At 39.0% G+C, this 21,572-nt stretch overlaps 1 protein-coding gene and 1 long non-coding RNA gene across 3 annotated transcripts in view; one reads left to right on the top strand and one right to left on the bottom strand.

The window, feature by feature from the left end:
* LOC133536951 (uncharacterized) overlaps positions 1–4,574 on the bottom strand; it is a 15,442-nt gene extending 10,868 nt beyond the window's left edge. The window contains exons 1-2 of the long non-coding RNA XR_009802583.1: positions 4,533–4,574; positions 2,650–2,744 (exon numbers count right to left, since the gene is read on the bottom strand). This is a non-coding gene — a long non-coding RNA (uncharacterized LOC133536951). The remainder of the gene's footprint in view (positions 1–2,649; positions 2,745–4,532) is intronic.
* LOC133536950 (uncharacterized) overlaps positions 1–21,572 on the top strand; it is a 23,267-nt gene extending 1,695 nt beyond the window's left edge. The window contains exons 2-4 of one of the 2 annotated variants that reach the window (XM_061877705.1): positions 18,565–18,651; positions 19,880–20,031; positions 20,115–21,572. In XM_061877705.1, the coding sequence (XP_061733689.1) occupies positions 18,565–18,651; positions 19,880–20,031; positions 20,115–20,205 (330 nt within the window). In that variant the 3' untranslated portion in view covers positions 20,206–21,572. Of the gene's footprint in view, positions 1–18,564; positions 18,652–19,879; positions 20,032–20,111 lie in introns of both variants that reach the window. The other variant, XM_061877704.1, reaches the window with a different exon arrangement.

The raw sequence follows: 21,572 nt of genomic DNA, 5'->3' as shown, positions 1-21,572 counted from the left end.
TGCTGAAGAAACAAGTCCATGTCAGAAAACCAACAAATTTAGCTGCACTGCATCAATTTTGTCATGAGGAGTGGTCAAAAATTCAACCAGAAGCTTGTGGATGGCTACTAAAAGCGCCTTATTGCAGTGACACTTGCCAAGGGACATGTAACCAAATACAAACCCCATTTCCATATGAGTTGAGAAATTGTGTTAGATGTAAATATAAACGAAATACAATGATTTGCAAATCATTTTCAATCCATATTCAGTGGAATATGTTACAAAGACAACATATTTGATGTTCAAACTGATAAACATTTGTTCTTTTGCAAATAATCTTTAACTTTAGAATTTGATGCCAGCAAAACGTGACAAAGAAGTTGGGATAGGTGGCAATAAATACTAATAAAGTTGAGGAATGCTCATCGAACACTTATATGGAACATCCCACAGGTGTGCAGGCTAATTGGGAACAGTTGGGTGCCATGATTGGGTATAAAAGCAGCTTCCATGAAATGCTAAGTAATTCACAAACAAGGATGGGGTGAGGGTCACCACTTTATGAGCAAATTGTCGAACAGTTTTAGAACAACATTTCTCAACGAGCTATTGCAAGGAATTTAGAGATTTCACGATCTACGGTCCGTAAAATCATCAAAAGGTTCAGACAATCTGGAGAAATCACTGCACTTAAGCGATTATATTACAGACTTTTGATCCTTCAGGCGGTACTGCATTGAAAACAGACATCAGTGTGTAAAGGATATCACCATATGGGCTCAGGAAGACTTCATAATAACTACAGTATGTCGTTACATCTGTAAGTGCAAGTTAAAACTCTACTATGCAAAGCCAAACCCATTTGTCAACAATATCCTGAAACGCCGCCGGCTTGGCTGGGCCCGAGCTCACCTAAGATGGACTGATGCAAAGTTGAAAGGTGTTCTGTGGTCTGACGAGTCCACATTTCAAATTATATTTGGAAACAGAGAACGTCGTGTCCTCCAGAACAAAGAGGAAAATAACCATTCAGATTGTTATAGGCGCAAAGTTCAAAAGCCAGCATCTGTGATGGTATGGGGGTGTGTTAGGGTCCAAGGCATGGGTAACTTACACATATGTGAAGGCACCATTAATGCTGAAAGGTCCATATAGGTTTTTGAGCAACATATGTTGCCATCCAAGCAACGTTATCATGGACGCCCCTGTTTATTTCAGCAAGACAAGTGTTACAATAGCGTGGCTTCGTAAAAAAAAGAGTGCGGGTACTTTCCTGGCCCGCCTGCAGTCCAGACCTGTCTGCCATGGAAAATGTGTGGCGCATTATGAAGCGTAAAATACGACAGCGGAGACCACGGACTGTTGAAAGACAGAAGCGCTACATAAAACAAGAATGGGAAAGAATTCCACTTTCAAAGCTTCAACAATTAGTTTCCTCAGTTCCCAAACGTTAATTGAATGTTGTTAAAAGAAAAGGTGATGTAACACAGTGGTGAACACGTCCTTTCCCAACTACTTTGGCACGTGTTGCAGCCAAGAAATTCTAAGTTAATTATTATATGCAAAAAAAAATAAAGTTTATGAGTTTGAACATCAAATATCTTGTCTTTCTTGTGCATTCAATTGAATATGGGTTGAAAAGGATTTGCAAATCATTGTATTCCGTTTATATTTACATCTAACACAATTTCCAAACTCATATGGAAACGGGGTTTGTGTTACCATTGCTGTATGTATACTTTTGACCCAGCAGATTTGGTCACATTTTCAGTAGACCCATAATAAATTCATGAAAGAAACAAACATCATGAATGTTTTTTGTGACCAACAAGTATGTGCTCCAATCACTTTATCACAAAAAAAATAAGAGTTGTACAAATTATTGGAAACTCAATATAACTCATCAGTATGTATATACGCATGTTTGTACAGTAAATGTGCGTGTGGATATATGAACTTTGAGTATTTAGGTATGTACTGTATTTGTGTATTTGTGTGGGAACGTACTGTAGGTACCTACAGTGTATGTATGTATGTATGTTAAAGTTAAAGTACCAATGATTGTCACATACACACTAGGTGTGGTGAAATTTGTTCTCTGCATTTGACCCATCCCCTTGATCACCCCCTGGGAAGTGAGGGGAGCAGTGGGCAGCAGCTTGCTGCGCCCGGGAATCATTTATGGTGATTTAACCCCCAATTCCAACCCTTGATGCTGAGTGCCAAGCAGGGAAACAATGGGTCCCATTTTTATAGTCTTTGGTGTGACTCGGCGGGGGTTTGAACTCACAACCTACCGATCTAAGGGCGGACACTCTAACCACTAGGCCACTGAGTAGGTATTTATGTATGTATGTATGAATAATGGTGTATATGTGAGTATATGTGTATTTGTATGTAAAATATATTTGACTTCCAGTGTGTGTGGGAGCCAGAGTACGGCCCAAGCCACCCAGAGAGCCCAACCCACAAACAGCAGGTGTGGCGCCCAGGAAACAAGGGACCACCGGCCCCACGCAGCTAGGCCGGCCTACCGTGCCACCCGGAAGAGCCAGCAGAAGGCCGCAGACAGACGCGCCAGGCAGAGGACAAGGCGCGGGAGAAGTAGGGGACAGCCAGCCCTCAAGCCAGCGAGAGACCACAACCCAGGGGGGCCCAGAGACTCACCGCAACCGGACAGGAAAACCGCCTCCGCACCACCAGCAATCGGGCCCCCACGATAGAGATGCAACAACCAGCAACTGCCCTGTCGAATCACCCTCCTGAAAAAGGGGAAAAAAAATAAATAAAAATAATAATCATAAAATATATTAAAAAATAACATTTCTCAATGAGCTGTTGAAAGGAATTTAGGGATTTCACCACCTACGGTCCGTAATATCATCAAAAGGTTCAGAGAATCTGGAGAAATCACTGCACGTAAGCGGCAAGCCCGTTACTTTGGATCCATCAGGCGATACTGCATTCAAAAGCGACATCAGTGTGCAAATGATATCACCACATGGGCTCAGGAACACTTCAGAAAACCACTGTCAGTAACTACAGTTTGTCGCTAAATCTGTAAATGCAAGTTAAAACTCTACTATGCAAAGCAAAAGCCATTTATCAACAACACCCAGAAACGCCGCACAGGCTTTGCTGGCTCCCACACACATTGTTATCATCGAAGATGGACTGATGCAAAGTGGAAAAGTGTTCTGTGGTCTGACGAGTCCACATTTCAAATTGCTTTTGGAAACCGTGGACGTCGTGTCCTCCGGACCACAGAGGAAAAGAACCATCCGGATTGTTACAGGCGCAAAGTTCAAAAGCCAGCATCTGTGATGGAATGGGGGTGTATTAGTGCCCACCACATGGGTAACTTACACAACTGTGAAGCCACTATTAATGCTGAAAGGTCCATACAGGTTTTGGAGCAACATATGTTGCCATCCAAGCAACATTATCATGGACGCCCCTGCTTATTTCAGCAGGACAATGCTAAGCAACGTGTTACAACAGCGTGGCTTCATAGTAAAAGAGTGCAGGTACTAGACTGGCCTGCCTTTTGTCCAGACCTGTCTCCCATTGAAAATGTGTGGGGCAATATTAAGCCTAAAATACCACAAAGGAGACCCCGGACTGTTGAACAACTTAAGCTGTACACTGAGCAAGAATGGGAAAGAATTCCACCTGAAAAGCTTCAAAAATTGGTCTCCTTAGTTCCCAATTGTTTACTGAGTGTTGTTAAAAGGAAAGGCCATGTAACACAGTGGTAAAAATGCCCCTGTGCCAACTTTTTTGCAACGTGTTGCTGCCACTAAATTCTAAGTTAATGATTATTTGCAAAAAAAAAATTGTTTCCCAGTTGGAACATTAAACATCTTGTCTTTGCAGTCTATTCGATTGAATATAAGTTGAAAAGGATTGTTTTTATTTCCGACTTACACAACGTGCCGACTTCACTGATTTTGGGTTTTGTATGATAGATGATAAGTATACTGGATGTTTATAGTTCTATGATGGTTCATAAGTACTGCATGCAAGTAGTTCCATGATCTGCTGGTATGTAATACCACTGTAGTACTTTCTGGTGTCCGGTGTTGCTCCGCCCCCATTCCTGTGTACAAGTTGCGTAACAGTCAACAATGTGATGTGTCAGCATTATTCAACTTTAATGACACCTTCACTAAACAGCAACAGGTGTCAGGTGTCAGTCGACCGGGTGCCTTCCTGCCGGGCCCCTGATTGGCTGCCTGCCCGCCTCAAGTGCTCAGGAGAGAGCGGCGAGCGTCTTGAGCGTGTGCCGCCGCTCGTGCATTGTTATCATCTTTTTGTTGTTATTGTGTGGAACACAACGTTCCAGGGATCGGATACTTCCTGTGTGTGTTTGCGTGTGTATTGTGTGACACTAGTGTGAAGGAATGTAGTGTGTTGTATTTCTACGATATCATTTTAAACCACCAAAGTCTTTTCAAAAAATAAAGCGCTTAATACCTTAATGACACACTTATTACTTTCACTAATGACGTGTGTGTGTGTGTGTGTGTGTGTGTGTGTTTGCATCTCACCTTTGCTTTCCCGCCAGTTGAGCGTCGCTATATTCCATCCTGCAACAAGAAAAGTAGATTTTAGTAGAGTATATACTGTAACTATTTGCATTTCTGTTGTAGAGTACTAATTTGACATCCTGCATCATCTTGTGGCGGCCGTCTGTTGCACCAAACACTTTGTGCAGAGATACACAAAGACCACTATAGGTCAACTTAGTCAAACAAATTTATCGCCAACCAAAATAATAATTAAAAAAACCCTGTTTCCATATTAGTTGGGAAATTGTGTTACACATAAATATAAACGGAATACAATGATTTGCGTATCATTTTCAACCCATTGGGTGCTGGTTGGCGCCTTGCATGGCAGCTCCCTCCATCAGTGTGTGAATGTGTGTGTGAATGGGTAAATGTGGAAGTAGTGTCAAAGCGCTTTGAGTACCTTGAAGGTAGAAAAGCGCTATACAAGTACAACCCATTTATCATTTATATTCAGTTGAATATGCTACAAAGACAACATATTTGATGTTCAAACTGATAAACTTTTTTTTTGCAAATAATCATTAACTTTAGAATTTGATGCCAGCAACACGTGACAAAGAAGTTGGGAAAGGAGGCAATATATACTGATAAAGTTGAGGAATGCTCATCAAACACTTATTTGGAACATCCAACAGGTGTGCAGGCTAATTGGGAACAGGTGGGTGCCATGATTGGGTATAAAAACAGCTTCCCAAAAAATGCTCAGTCTTGCACAAGAAAAGATGGGACGAGGTACACCCCTTTGTCCACAACTGCGTGAGCAAACAGTCAAACAGTTTAACAACAACGTTTCTCAAAGTGCAATTGCAAGAAATTTAGGGATTTCAACATCTACGGTCCATAATATCATCAAAAGGTTCAGAGAATATGGAGAAATCCCTCCACGTAAGCGGCATGGCCGGAAACCAACATTGAATGACCGTGACCTTCGATCTCTCAGACGTCACTGTATCAAAAACCGACATCAATCTCTAAAGGATATCACCACATAAGCTCAGGAACACTTCAGAAAACCACTGTCACTAAATACAGTTGGTCGCTACATCTGTAAGTGCAAGTTAAAGCTCTACTATGCAAAGCGAAAGCCATTTATCAACAACAGTCAGAAAGGCCGCCGGCCTCTCTGGGCCCGAAATCATCTAAGATGCACTGATGCAAAGTGGAAAAGTGTTCTGTGGTCTGACGAGTCCACATTTCAAATAGTTTTTGGAAATATTCGACATCGTGTCATCCGGACTAAAGGGGAAGCGAACCATCCAGACTGTTATCGACGCAAAGTTCAAAAACCAGCATCTGTGATGGTATGGGGGTGTATTAGTGCCCAAGGCATGGGTAACTTACACATCTGTGAAGGCACCATTAATGCTGAAAAGTACGTCCAGGTTTTGGAACAACATATGCTTCCATCTAAGCGCCGTCTTTTTCATGGACGCCCCTGCTTATTTCAGCAAGACAATGCCAAGCCACATTCGGCATGTGTTACAACAGCGTGGCTTTGTAAATAAAAAAGAGTGCAGGTACTTTCCTGGCCCGCCTGCAGTCCAGATCTGTCTCCAATCGAAAATGTGTGGTGCATTATGAGACGTAAAATACGACAGTGGAGACCCCGGATTGTTGAACGACTGAAGCTCTACATAAAACAAGAATGGGGCGAGGTAGACCCCTATAAAAATAGTGCTTAAAGTTGAAATCAGCTCATTCTTGCCAGACACACAATATTTTTCACCCTACGTATGACCAATAAACCCATATGTACGATAAACAATACATTCTGGACTGCACTTGATGTTGTGTGTTGTCTGACAAGCCTTTTTTACAACCAGATGGGGTCACTGTTCTATCAATGGAATATTTTTTCAACTGTGCTGTTTATTTATATACTTTATTTACAGGTAAAACTATATTTTACATTATTATTATTATATACACACTAACATTAATCGGATATGTACGATATTTCTTCGCAAAATACAATAATATTAGAGATGGTTCAGATTAGAGCAGAGGTGTCGAAGTGGTTTTCACATTGCAGTTATGTTTGGCCCCAGAGGGACGTTTTCAACACGGAATAATATTATCACACAATTTTTTCATGCATTTTATTAGTATTTTTTTAAAACTAAAATATATAAAAAAATATGGTAAGTTACAATGATTTCCCCTCAAAAGTTTGTGTATGTTACTGTAAATGGAAAAACAGTATTGCTGTTTTTATGGTAAAAATTAAAAAAACAGCTAATTTGCTGGAATTTTCCTGTAAAACGTACATTTGTTTTGTTTTTTTACTGTAAATAAACAAAACTGCAATTTTACAGTAAAATTTTGGCACCTGGGCGACCAGTTTTTTTGTTTGTTTGTTTTTTTTACCGCAAATCAACAACCTTAGATTTTTCAGTGTATTACTGTAAATGCCCAAACGGCACCACAGTTTATTACAGTAAAAAAATACTTTTTTTTTCCATTTAGAGAAAATTGCTGTAAAAACCACTGTAAATTTCACAATTTTACCATGAAATCGATTGCTGTTTTTACATTGCACAATTTGATGGATAACTTGCTTTGAAATCACTATTATTAGTATGTATTCCTATTTAAAAAATGGTTGGAATGTTTGATAATATATTTTTGCATAATTAGACAGTATTTAAGTTAACATAATTTGCGATTACATAGAGTACGTATATATATTTTTTCTCCCAAAATAGAAAGAAGGAATACATTAGTGAAAAAAGTTACAGTACTTTATTGATACATATTTCCAGGCTTGCCAGGGCCAAATAAACTGAAGTGGCGGACCACATCTGGCCCACGGGCCTTGAGTTTGACACCTGTGTATTAGCAGGTGCGTTCAAGTGCAACTTTAGAGCTCAGACGGCACACGGCGCTCTCGTTTGTTTGTTATGACCTCAAGAAAACATCTTGTTGTACCAACATGAAGAACGCAATGGTTCAAAAGGAGGCAAGAAGAAGGCCAAGTCGGAGAAAACCTTAAAGCTAAGCAGAAACTCTGAACATCAGCCAATTGGCAGCTCAAGCACTCCACTGCCTCCCTGCGGCCGAAGAAGGAACAGCAGAGGCCCAAACCTGAACCTGATGGGAATTTCCAACTTCTTTAGGAGATGCGGTTGTTTTGGCTCAGATACTTCAAAAAAAAAAAAAAAAAAACACTTTTTCAACAGCTGTGTTTTTCTTCGTTTTTTTTTTTTAATTAACTATTTGTCAATATAGTTGAATTTATAAAACAACAATATAATTATATCAAAAATAGGGCTGTCAAAATTAATTGAAGTGAGTTATCACAATAATGGTTTGCATTAATCATGTATACACTGAGATTAATCATGCAATTTATTTTGACCGTATAAGGTCTTTAACCTGAACCGCTTTATGGTCAGCAATCACATAAATACATACGTCAATAAAAAAAAAGTGATTGCGGGGACTGCGACTGGTGTGCTCGCTGGTACATTTCACTCCAAGATACATCCTAAAAGAACTTCAGATAAATCTGTTACCAGGTGTAATGCAAATAAATGCATTCAAGTAAAACATTTAAAAAATGTTCCAAATTGCTTTTGTGTACAAATATTGGGGTCTTTTCTAAAGTTATGTGTATTATGCAGGGGAGCAATAGCCTGTGATTAATAATGATTAATCCAAATTAGATTAATCTGATTAAAAATGTAATCATTCGACCGCCCTAATCAGAAATGTATTTGTATGTTGAATGGGAAACTGAATGCAGAAAAAAAGTAATCCTTAAAACTAATTCCCTCTAATGTGGTCATACCAGCCTTCTATTCCGCTCATAAAACCCATAAAAAGCGCCAACAATACTATATTAATATTTTATCTGAGTCTGTATATTAGTTTGCTTGTTGATGATTTTTGTATGGTTTTGTATTTTGCAGTTATATTTATATGGTATTTATCATTCTGTGACTGTAAATTGTTTACTTGTTTTCTTATTGATGCTTTTATATATATTTTTATGTATTGTGTAGTTATAATTATATGCTTTTACTTGTAATTGTACTGAGTTTGTGGACCCCAGGAAGACTATTGGGTTGTTGTGGCAAACAGCTAATGACGATCCTTAATAAAAATAAAAATAAAATAAAATACTCCATTTAAATTTCATGACTTGAATGTCAACAAGTATTAGTAATATTGTTATTATAAGCGCTAACACAGACAAACTTTTTATAGTGATCACTAGCTTGTGTGCCAATGTTGACATCATCCGATGGTGAGGTGCTTACTCGCCTCGGTGCCTCTCACCTGGATAGTAAAAGGATGAGGATGTATTCCGACAAGTTGGTACACTTTGACAGCCAATTTAGACCTGGAATTGGCGAGAACGACACAAAACGACGCTTGGTTCCACCTCCCTTTTCTTTGTGAGGATTATGAGTCATTCTTCATTTAAACGGGAATATATGAACATTCTAGCAGCCTGCATCCTAATGACAGCAGACCTTGTACAATACAGTTGTGATCAAAATTATTCAACCCCCACACAATTTTGGTGTTTTAGCAAGCTGGACATTTATTCCGTATTTTGTTTATAGTCATATCAAATAAAGATGCATTAAATAGACAAATGCAACTTGAATTACAACATTATATTTTGTAACATACCAAACAGTGTCATTTCTCTTAATATCTCATTGACAAAATTATTCAACCCCTTGAAGATCATAACTCTTAAGAACAGAATTTGAATAAGGTATTTTCAATCAGGTGTTGAAAACACCTGTAGATGTGATTAGAACCATAACGAGCAACAATTAAACTGATTGAAAAAGACTGTGACGCTCAGCTTCTTGTAGATGGTCAATGGCGTATTTGCAACATGGTGAAGTCCAGGGAGTGGTCAAAGAAGTCAAGAGAGGAGGTAATTTCTCTTCATAAGAAAGGATATGGATATGAGAAAATAGCAAAGACATTACACATTCCAAGAGACACAGTTGGGAGCATAATTCGCAAGTTTAAAGCTAAAGGCACAGTGGAAACACTACCTGGGCGTGGTAGAAAGAGGATGCTGTCCGGTATTTGAAGCGTACAGTGGTGAAAAACCCCCGGGTAACAGCTGAGGAACTACAACAGGACATTGCAGAGGGGGGAACACAGGTTTCGTCCCAGACAATAAGACGCGCACTACGAGATGAAAGCCTCCACGCCAGAACTCCCAGGCGCACGCCACTTCTGACAACCAGGCACAAGAAAATAGACTCCAGTATGCCAAAAATCATCTGGACAAACCCCAAAGGTTTTGGGAAACTGTTCTATGGAGTGATGAGACAAAACTGGAACTCTTTGGGCCTATGAATCAACGTTATGTCTGGAGGAGAAAAAATGAAGCTTACAAAGAGAAGAACACCTTTCCTACTGTTAAGCATGGTGGGGGGTCAATCATGCTCTGGGGTTGTTTCTCTGCCTCAGGTACCGGGAATCTCCAGCGCGTTCAAGGCATTATTTATTCTATTTCCTACCAGTATATATTAGCTGCAAATGTCGTGAAGTCAGTGACGAAGCTGAGGCGTTGGACCTTCCAACAGGACAACGATCCCAAGCATCCCTCCAAATCAACATCAGAGTGGTTGCAGAAGAAGGGCTGGAGGACTCTGGAGTGGCCTTCACAGTCGCCAGACCTAAATCCTATAGAAAACCTGTGGTGGGACTTCAAGAAGGCAGTTGCAGCACGCAAGCCCAAGAATATGAATGAACTGGAGGCCTTTGCCCAAGAGGAATGGGCTAAAATACCAGTAGATCGTTGCAAGAAGCTTGTGTCCGGTTATGTATCACGTTTGAAGGATGTAATTACTGCCAAAGGGTGTTCTACTAAGTACTAAAGATGCATGTAACTAAGGGGTTGAATCATTTTGTCAATGAGATATTAAGAGAAATGACACTGTTTGGTATGTTACAAAATATAATGTTGTAATTCAAGTTGCATTCGTCTTTTAAATGCATCTTTATTTGATATGACTATACACAAAATACGGAATAAATGTCCAACTTGCTAAAACACCAAAATTGTGTGGGGGTTGAATAATTTTGATCACAACTGTAAGTGACGTTTTATTGTTTGTTGGGTCACATGAAGTCTGCAGTTAGTAATATATTCAGTGTTGTTGAAAAAAAGCAAACATTGTGATGCGTTTTTGAAAATAATGTTCCGCATACATTTAAAATTATCAAAAGACGTAAATATTAAAATGTTATTATAAATGTGCCCATTACTACATTACATATATACTTAACGTGATGTATGTAAAACCCTAATGGAGGTGTTTGGATGTTTTTAAAATAGAGCGGCCTCCAAAGGCTCCATTGTAAGCAGACTTTTGATCGCATTTATTTATTATTTAGAATACATTAAAGAAAGAAAAACATTTGTGTTCTTGTCTTGAAGAAGGATTGCGAATGACGATGCAAGCCCCCTTGGTGTCCTGGGTTGTAGATTACCTGACTGACAGACCACAGTACGTGCGACTGCAGGACTGTGTGTCTAACAGGCTGGTCAGCAACACCGAGGCCCCGCAGGGCACAGTCCTCTCCCCCTTCCTCTTCACCATCTACACCACCGATTTCCACTATAAATCAGAGTCCTGCCACCTTCAGAAGTTTTCTGATGACTTTGTCACATGGTGTGTAAAGAACCACCTACAACTCAATGTGACGTAGACCAAGGAGCTGGTTGTGGACCTGGGAAGGAGGAGGAGTACTTTGGCGACCCCCGTTTCCATCAAGGGGGTGGATGTGGACATGATTATAAGTACCTCGGTGTACACACCGACAACAAGCTGAATGGGTCTAAACACGCTGAGGCCCTATACAAGAAGGGCCTCTACTTCCTCAGGAGGCTAGGATCCTTCAACGTTTGTACAAAGATAGTGAAGATGTTCTACGAGTCGGTGGTGGCGGGTTGCTTCTTGTACGCCGTGGCTTGCTGGGGCTGCGGGCTGAGAGCGAGGGACACAAACAGACTGGACAAGCTGGTAAAGAAGGCCAGTAACGAGGTGGGAGTGGAGCTAGACTCTCTGGCAGTGGTGTCAGAGAGAAGAAGTCTAGCAAAACTCCTAGCCATTATGGACAACACCTCCCACCCACTACACTCGGACCTTGCGGAGAGAATGAGCACGTTCAGTGGAAGGCTCAGACTCCCAAAATGCAACACGGAACGACACAGGAGGTCCTTCATACCAACAGCCATCAGACTGTATAATGCATATGTTCCTTCTTGACTGCACGTAAATGTATAATATATGTAGAATTTATATATATTATTCATATATTATATACTATATATTTAATATATGTTATATCTTATTTATTTTTATTATTGTCTATTGTGAGCGAACTGTGGTGCTGAATTTCCCCCAGGGATCAATAAAGTACTTTCTATTCTAATCTCTATTCTATTCTGAATAATAGGTAAAATTCCCCCCAAAAATGACATTTCCCTTTAAGCGCAAACATTATGACCAAAGTGGTGAAGCTGTATTTTCATTTGCAGTTTATTTTATTCACAGTTTATCTAAAAAACATATATATTGTTATTATGTATTATTAATTTAGTTTGAACTTATTTATTTTAGCACTGCATATGTCTATGTAAATTTATTTTTGTTTTATTTTGGAGAATATTTCATTTGTATGTATTTTGTAATCAGTCTGACCTAAGCCTTGATAATATAATGTGATAAATGTTATCCTTTAAAACTCTAAGTACTGGAGGTTGGATATAATTATTGAATCCTATTAAAACCAACAGTAGGATTACTAATTCAGTGTTAATGCTTGAGTGGGCCCTAGGGCCCTTTGTATTGGAAAAGTTGGGCCATTAAAAAGTGGGTTGCTCACGTATGTAGTACTACCGCCACCCCACACGGGGAAACAGCGAGGCATATGTATCACAATGAAGCAGCAGTGGGTGAGTAGAAGAAGAAGACTACTCCTTCAAACAAAAAAATGACACTATCAACCCTGAAAAAAAATCTGAATACATATTGTTCATAAAGATATTTAGTTTGTTTTGTATTAAAATTGCTGACTTTATGACGTCTTGTGTGGTCGTGATCGTAACTCTGCCGATTGTAGCAATACATTTGACCAGTAGAGGGTGATAACGCCACCGCTTAGGATTAATTGTGATGAGCCAAATGAGTATTGTTTAATTTCTATATACATCTGTAGTTTATTGTGTGATTGTTTTTAAACTAAACCTTCTCATTTATTCATGTAAAACACACAATGGATGTTATACTTTTGTAATGTTTTTTTATGTTTATGTTTTCAATCTTACAACCCTAAAGAAAGAAAGAAGTTAAAGCAACAAAATTAAGAAAGGGAAAAAAAAATCAAAAAAGGAACATCAATCCGCAACAGAACTTCTGGAGCTTCCGTTTATTCATGCTGTTAACTATCTGTACAGCTATACAGGCCGGAATCCAGTAGCGAGGGCATCCATCCATTCATTTTTCTACCGCTTATTCCCTTTGGGATCGCGGGGGGCGCTGGTGCCTATCAGTAGCGAGGGCAGAATAATGAATTTATGAGTGCAGTGTGAAAGCTGATAAGTTCACCGGTACTTTGTAATTAGGTAAACGGAATACAACCTGCGGAGCCACTTTCTGACGAAGCATCTACATTTTCGGCCCCTGGGCATTCTTCATTATGTAATTGAATAGCAATCTGTTGAGTTCTGTCAATAGAACCTGCCAGCACAAAGCTCCTAAGAGTTTGGAGGCATGGACCATGGGTACTTCAAGGTCTAAGTTTCAGGTATTGTGCATTTGCGTGTGCTATATGTTGTATCACAAGGTTTTTATTCTTCCTAGTTATAACTTATTTCTTAACTCTATGTGGGTCATTGTGCTCTTAACTGTAAAAAAATGTCGCAGTGTGTAACAGCGTCAGGGTTGGGTACAAACAGGGTTGGGATGGCAACAGGCGGGACAGGCAGACGCAACAGAATGACGTCAGGGTGACCCGAGAAGGCTGTCACTAATTAACAGCAGAGTTATTCCCGTCATTACACTATTAATAGCCCAGGTGTTTCCTCAATGAGACCATCCTCTGTCCCGAGCGGGGGAGGAACATGGTCCCCGAGGGAACTTTTGACATTGAGGAGAGGACTTATCCCGTAGCAACAGCAATATAGAGAACTAAAACCAAGTACACCAAACTTGTTGGTCGCCAAGCAACAAAACTTCAGAACCATTTTCATTTCAAGTGACACATTTGGTCTTGTTATTTAATATATCAATGTTGAAAACACGAGCAACAATTTGGAGCCGATATTCATTTACAGTCAAAGTTACTTAAACATGACTAGTATACGTCAGTTAACAGCTGGACAAGGCTTTAAGTTGTTTATTTAATAATATTTGTTAGGAAACATGGGACCAGTTGCAACATATTGTTTTATGTGGCGCTAATGTTGCGTTTAGTTGAGCAGCAAACAACGTCGGGTGATTTCACAAACACCTTTATCTTTATCTGCTGTTTATTGTACATGGTAATTGGGATTTGTTATATGTTATACAATAATATAATATAATAATACATCAGTATACAGTATATACTGTGTATATAATATGTAATTTTTTTCATATATGTTATATTGCTACTATGGTACATTTTTTGTCTACTTTATACTAGAGATGTACGATAATGGCTTTTTTTGTCGATATCCGATATTCCGAAATTGTTCAACTCTTAATTACCGATTCCGATATCAACTGATGCAGTCGTGGAATTAACACATTATTATACCTAATTTTGTTGTGATGCCCCGCTGGATGCATTAAATGTAACAATGTTTTTCAAAATAAATCAACTCAAGTTATCTAAAAAAAATGCCAACATGCCACTGCCATATTTATTATTGAAGTCACAAAGTGCATTACTTTGTTTAACATGCCTCAAAACAGCAGCTTGGAATTTGGGACATGCTCTCTCTGAGAAAGCATGAGGAGGTTGAGGTGGGCGGGGTTGGGGGAGGTTGTAAGGGGTGGCGGGGGATGTATAGTGTAGTGTCCCGGGAGAGTTAGTGCTGCAAGGGGGTCTGAGTATTTATTCTGTTGTGTTTATGTTGTGTTACAGTGCGGATGTTCTCCCGAAATGTGTTTGTCATTCTTGTTTGGTGTGGGTTCACAGTGTAGACATATTTGTAACAATGTTAAAGTTGTTTATACGGCCACCCTCAGTGTGACCTGTATGGCTGTTGACCAAGTATGCTCTGCATTCACTTGTATGTGTGAAAATCCGCAGATATTATGGGATTGGGCCGGCACGAAAAGGCAGTGCCTTAAAGATTTATTGGTGCTCTGTACTTCTCCCTACGTCCGTGTACCACTCTGTACAGCGGCATTTTAAAAAGTCATAAATTTTACTTTTTGAAACCGATACCGATAATTTCCGATATTACATTTTAAAGCATTTATCGGCCGATAATATCAGCAGCCCGATATTATCGGACATCTCTACTTTAAACCTTTTGTTTTCGCCCTCTTTTAGTCCCCTCATGTGCATTATCCTTTCCATCCTTTGTATCTGACCTACTGTGTGGAACAATTTCCCTTGTGGATCCTTAAAGTTTGTCTAAGTGTAAGTGTAAGTGTAAGTTGTATTACATGTGTCTAACAGGAGCATCAACATTTGTCTTTCAAATAGGGGAAAGCTCCTGGGAAAATTGTTAAAAATATTTTATAAATACAAACTGATGATTTTAAAATCAATATAACCTGCACAATTTATGGATTTAATACCCTGAAATATTGCTAACATTTGAACAAAAAAAAAAAAAAACAGGTAGATTATAGTTGAGACATTTTTCAAGCTGGCTGGCTGACATTTATTCCTGGATGTTACACAAAGTATGATAATGTGTGAGCTGCTGCCTGCTATTCTTCACTCATATAATAAGTCTCCTATTTGTCAAGATATTGACACCAGGTTTGGATTTAGGGCAGCAATATCGTCTCTGTCTTATTTATGTCCATCTCTGTTGCGTTATTGAATTGTATCGCGGAGCATGAAACTCGCCTGCGCTGTGTTGCGGACGGAGGCTTGTCAAGACACTCCATTGCCGCAGAAGCGCAAACAAAGAAAACAGAACCCCCTGGAAAGAAGGACAAAATATGGATTTCCTGGCAAAGAGCGGAGACGTAGTGTAGACCAGTGATTCTCAAACTGGTACACCATAGAATCCCTAATTGTACGTTCAAACGCAGTGTTGTTGTTCAAACTCGGTGTGATATTACTATATTCAATGTACTTGTTTTTAATGAATACTCAGGCCTGCTACGCTACTGTATTTTAACATTGGTCATTATGTTGGTACTTGGAGAGCCGAGTGTTTTTTATGAGGTGAATAAAGTTTGAGAACATCCCTTTGGTGTCGGCGATCGGCACTGCAAGGAGAGAAAAGGGCGTGGCCATGTGAGCGCCGCGGTTGAAGTGGCTGAGCAGAAGTCTCACAAGAACTCAAATGAATGCCCTGTCAGATAGCAAAACATATTTGGGGGGAATTATTGACAATGACGGTAATTTCTACGAATAACTTTTCTCGTGCAGGGCAACTCCTTACTTATGTCTATTTTAAAATACTCTTATTTGTATATATTGTATCTGCAGATGTAGTGCTAATGTCGTTGTTTAAAATAAACAACAAGCCAACATCGATGAAATAAAGGCCGATACAGATATATGTCAAATTATCGTATATGGGCCCAAATAATTGATCTTCATTTGTGTTTGTGGACTGTTGCATACTAGCGAATGTTTGTAATAATTGACCCTCTCACACGGCTGAATAAATCAGCGACATATTGGAAACAGTATGACGCAGTACAAGCACAATTGATGATGTTATTTTAAACAAAAGGGGATCAAGGAAAGATACTGGATGGACGCCACAAGACTAGGACTTCCTATTGCGGTCTTTTTGGGTTCATACAACAAAATATGGTGGGATTTTTTTCTGATTGTTATGAAGTTGTGAGGAGACAAGGGGAAAAGGAACGGTTCGAAGAGGAGCTAATTGACCTGATGATGCAATCGCACACATGACACAGAGTGGAAAAAGGGGGGTCAGGAAGTGATGTCACAGAATTGCAAGGTGATCATTGGACACGAGACGGACAGTTGCTATAAAACCTGACTTGAAGCCCTCACACGGCGACAGACCAACGGATACGTTGAAGGTAACATACGTGTGTGTGTGTGTGTGTGTGTGTGTGCGTGTGTGTGCGTGTGTGTTATGTGTCATGCTGTTTCTACTGCACCTATATGTTTTTACACTTTCATATTTTTTCTTGCTCTTTTTCAGACTAAAATCATTTTTATGAGTATAATATAAAATTATAGTGAAAACCGTAATGTTGTACCACTAGTCTTCTACAGTAACATTACAAATGTTGTACAGAGAAAAGGAACAGGAAAGATGATTCATTAAGTGTATAAATCAGTGCCGTGAGTTATTTTAACTTGTACATGGAAACTGCTTGAAATAATTGCATTTCTTTCAATAATTAAACAAAAATAATTGCAACTTTTGCATGATTATGTATTTCCCAGTTATTTCAGTAATACAAGCAATAATAATATTCACGTTTGCTACTTTCACTCTTAATATATAGACACACTTTTTGTGAATAAATAGAAAAACAATTACAAAAATATTAGTGAGTTTTTATTACCAAAATGCATATGGCAACACAAACAAGCTGTCTGAAATAATTACATTTCTCTAACTAACTAAACAAAAATAATTGCAACTTTTGCATGATTTTATGTTTGCAGGTTGTTTAAATAACATTAGCAGTAATGATATTCAAATGTTTGCAACTTCTGCTCTTAATCCATGCACTTTTTTTGTGAATATGTAGAAAAACAATAAAAAAAATATTAAATGAGTTTATATTACCTGGGGATAGGTTGATTGGCAACACTAAATTGGCCCTAGTGTGTGAATGTGAGTGTGAATGTTGTCTGTCTATCTGTGTTGGCCCTGCGATGAGGTGGCGACTTGTCCAGGGTGTACCCCGCCTTCCGCCCGATTGTAGCTGAGATAGGCGCCAGCGCCCCCCGCGACCCCGAAAGGGAATAAGCGGTAGAAAATGGATGGATGGATGGAGTTTATATTACCAAAATTCATATGGAAACACAAACAACCTGCCTTAAGTAATTACATTTCTTTAAGTAACTAAACAAAAATAATAGCAGATTTTGCACGAGTTTTATGCTTGCAAGTTGTTTAAGTAATAATAGCAGTGATAATATTCAAATATTTGCAACTTCTGCTCTTAATCTATGCACACACTTTTTGTGAATTAATAGAAAAACTATTTAAAAAATATTAGTTAGTTTTTGTAACCAAATTAAACAAAAATATGTGCAACTTTTGCGTGATATTATATTTGCAGGTAATAATAGCTGTAATAATATTCACATATTTGCAACTTCTGCTCTCAATCTATGCACATACTTTTTGTGAATAAAAAGAAAAAACACTTAAAAAATATTGGTGAGTTTTTGTAACCAAAATGTATTTGGCAACACAAAAGTTGAGCATGATGTTGAAAATGAAAGTGAAAGAAGACCAGGATATTCTAGTGAATAGAATAATTTAACATGTGAGTGTGTGTGTGAGTGTGTGTGTGCACATGAGCCTGCACTGTGCGTCATCAAGAATGTGTTTGACGTTGGCGGCATGTGTGTGTTTATGTGTTTCTTTACGTGGGGTTGCCAGTGTGCATGTCTCGCGAGGGCAAAGCAGGAGCTCGTTTTTAGACGCTCAAAAGGCGTTTATTTGCAGGGATGGAAAATACTAAAATTAGCCTGATGTTGCTGGACAATACATATCATCAGCACAGCTAAATCGGGTCTGCTGTGTGTGTGTGTTCCTATGGAGGTCTTAGTATGCCGCTAAAATGTGTAGTAGTAACTAACCATGGGTCAAGAGGTGTGTGATGCATTCAGGTGCTGTTTGTTACAGATGTACCTGTGTGACTGTCTGCTCTTTATCTGTCTGCTGGTCATCAATGTCAACCAACACTACGCAGAGGAGAACACACACCAGCAGGTCAGGACACACGCACGCACGCACGCACGGACGGGAGCACGCACGCACGCACACACACACACACACGCTCTCACACACACACACACACACACACACACACACACACACACACACACACACACACACACACACACACACACACACACACACACACACACTATTGGGACAGAAGTGTTCATAAGAGGCCAAACTAGAATCATACTGAGCAAAAGCAAGAACCATAAAGGCGTGCTTAGAGGAGTTTGGTGAAGAACAGAACTGGGCAAATTAAGGCCTGGGGGCCACCTGTGGCCCGTTAAGCTTTTCAATCTGGCCCGCCGAACATTCCCAAATATTTTCTTCAGATCTTTAAGATGGGCAGTGTAGCTGCCATTATGATGTGCAGTGATGTTTTCAAATTACCATAAGTCTTGAACTATGCAACATATTTCAATGGTTGGAATCTGCGCTTTTGCATGATATTTTAGTGACTAGTGTTGTCCTGATACCAATATTTTTTGGATACTTTTCGGTACTTTGATGCATTTCTAAATAAACGGTACCAGAAAAAATGGCATTATTGGCTTTATTTTAACAAAAAAATCTTAGGATGTGGCGGACTGGTACTTTTTAGAGGCAACCCTACTAGTTACTATGGTAATCCAAGTCACAGCAGGTCAGACTAGGCACCAAGCAGTGTGGGTGGGGAGCGTTTTCACAGAGTGTTTCCAGAGCGGCCAGCCTGAAATGTGGGTGCCAGGGACGGACAAGAAAGTTGTAAAGCTGAGTGATGTATCACATATATTAGATTGTAGATGATTTTAGTTTTTTTACCCTTCACGTTCATATTTTGCTGTGTTTGTTGCATTTGGCTTGATTGTAAGATGTCGATTGAGAGGGGATGTGACGTTAATATGTTCTCAATATTCAGGGTTTTATCGTTCTTGGAAAAAAATACAATTTCATTCTGTTTTTAAGGCGGTCTGTCATAACATTTTTAGCATTCAATCAGACTTTATTGTGAGGTTTTGTATTAGTTTTCCTAAAAATATATGTACCGGCCCCCAGACACTTTTTTGTCTCTAAATTTGGCCCCCCGAATCAAAATAATTGCCCTGGCCTGGTGTAGAAGAACTTGATCAGTGACCTCACAACCAGGTTACTGTTCCCCAAAAAGCAGTTCGAGATGCCATATTTTCCTCACGTTCTCCTTCTCTTTAACACTTTTGTTCTCCCACCTGTGTTCCAGCATGCAGACGGGTCCAGGGCAGGCGCGTCAAAGCTGGGCGTGAAGATGGACAACGAAGTCATGGAGCCAAAGAGGAGGAATTTTCCAGTCAGTGTCTCTCCTTTGGAGCGTCGGTCCGTCGGCGTCGCGGCCAGCAAACAAGCTTCGAGCAGGTAAGATGTTTTACTATGACAACGAAGAGTCCACTATGACATCACCGTCGGTCTCACCTGCGAACTGCTTTTCTTCCAAGCAGTAGACAAGTCATTGAGTTGCCACAGCGACGGCTGCGTCTCCCACCCATGGACAGGATCGGAATGCAACACCTGCCAAACAAGAGAGGATAGGCTACAAGTACAATATAATGTAATGTAATAATATATATACACTAGTGATTTAGGGCTATATAAGTAAACATTGATTGATTGATATATATATGTGTATATATATATATATATATATATATATGTATATATATATATAAATATATATATATATGCTGTATATGTTTATATATATATATATATGTGTGTGTGTACATATTATACATATATATATTATTATAAAATAATATGATACATATTTAATATAATGGATATATAATTGGATAGTAAGAGTATGTGAAAGTTTGACTCCTACCTTGTTTACTTCCGTGACGACCTTCTTAAAGTTTTGTAATCAATCAGAAACATCAAGCAGCTAAAATGCATCAAACATGGATAAGTGTGGAGAGTGTTTTGCATTTTTCCCCATCGTGCACTCTAATGGATGATCAGTGTAATTTAAAAAAATGTTTTTATGTTTTTGGGATGTTTTTCATAATACCTGCAATATTCAGAGGCAGGTTGTGTTATATATGTGTTGACATTTATGTTATAGTTTTGGACCATGACTAGGGAAGGTTGTTTGGATTGTGTCATATAAGTAAATGCTGAGTTATTACCACAAAGTACTTTCAAGGGTTATTGGTAAGATTTAATCACATTGTCCACAAGATAGCAGCAAACATGTAACCTTCAGAAGCACAAATCCTGATGCTTTGTTGAACACATAATATCTCGCCATAATTAGGACTACTACTACTACAACCTCAGGGTAATCCCCCATTAGGACAAGTGAGGTAGTGTAGCATGCCTTCCCTTCATATGACCATTAATAATCAAGGGTGATTGTCTTCTGTTTATCAGACCCCCCCCCCTGAGCCACACCCACCACCTGTCAATCAACCATCCCACTCTTCTATACTTTCAATCTCAAAATGTGGCTGTATGAAACACATAAATATTGAATAAACAGACCCCCCCGTCATTAAGAATAGATATTTGTGGTGGCGGGAGGGCAAGGTGTCACTGTCTAATTTGCATAATTGGCTAAGACGTATTTTACAAAATGCTAAAAAAGACAAGTCTTATGTTGAGTTTCATATTTTTCTTCTTTCATTTCTGCTGTTTTTTAAATTGTATATCATTTCTAGTGTGCCTATAATAACAGGCTTCCTGTTAAGCCATTTTTTTTTTCAAATAAAATGTTTATTTGTGGCAGTCCAGATGTATTCATGGCAGGCCGCCACAAAAATTAAAAAATATGAGGGGAAAATGTTCAATAAAACATCCAACATCTTTAAAATTAATCAATATATTTAAGTTACATCCTTTTCTTGACCAGAACAGATTTTAATAAATATTGTGTGTAAATATTAAAGTTGCGGAGTCAA

This window comes from Nerophis ophidion, linkage group LG18, assembly GCF_033978795.1.
Source record: "Nerophis ophidion isolate RoL-2023_Sa linkage group LG18, RoL_Noph_v1.0, whole genome shotgun sequence".
Taxonomy (NCBI): Eukaryota; Metazoa; Chordata; class Actinopteri; order Syngnathiformes; family Syngnathidae; genus Nerophis; species Nerophis ophidion.
This window is presented reverse-complemented; position numbering and strand designations above follow the sequence as displayed.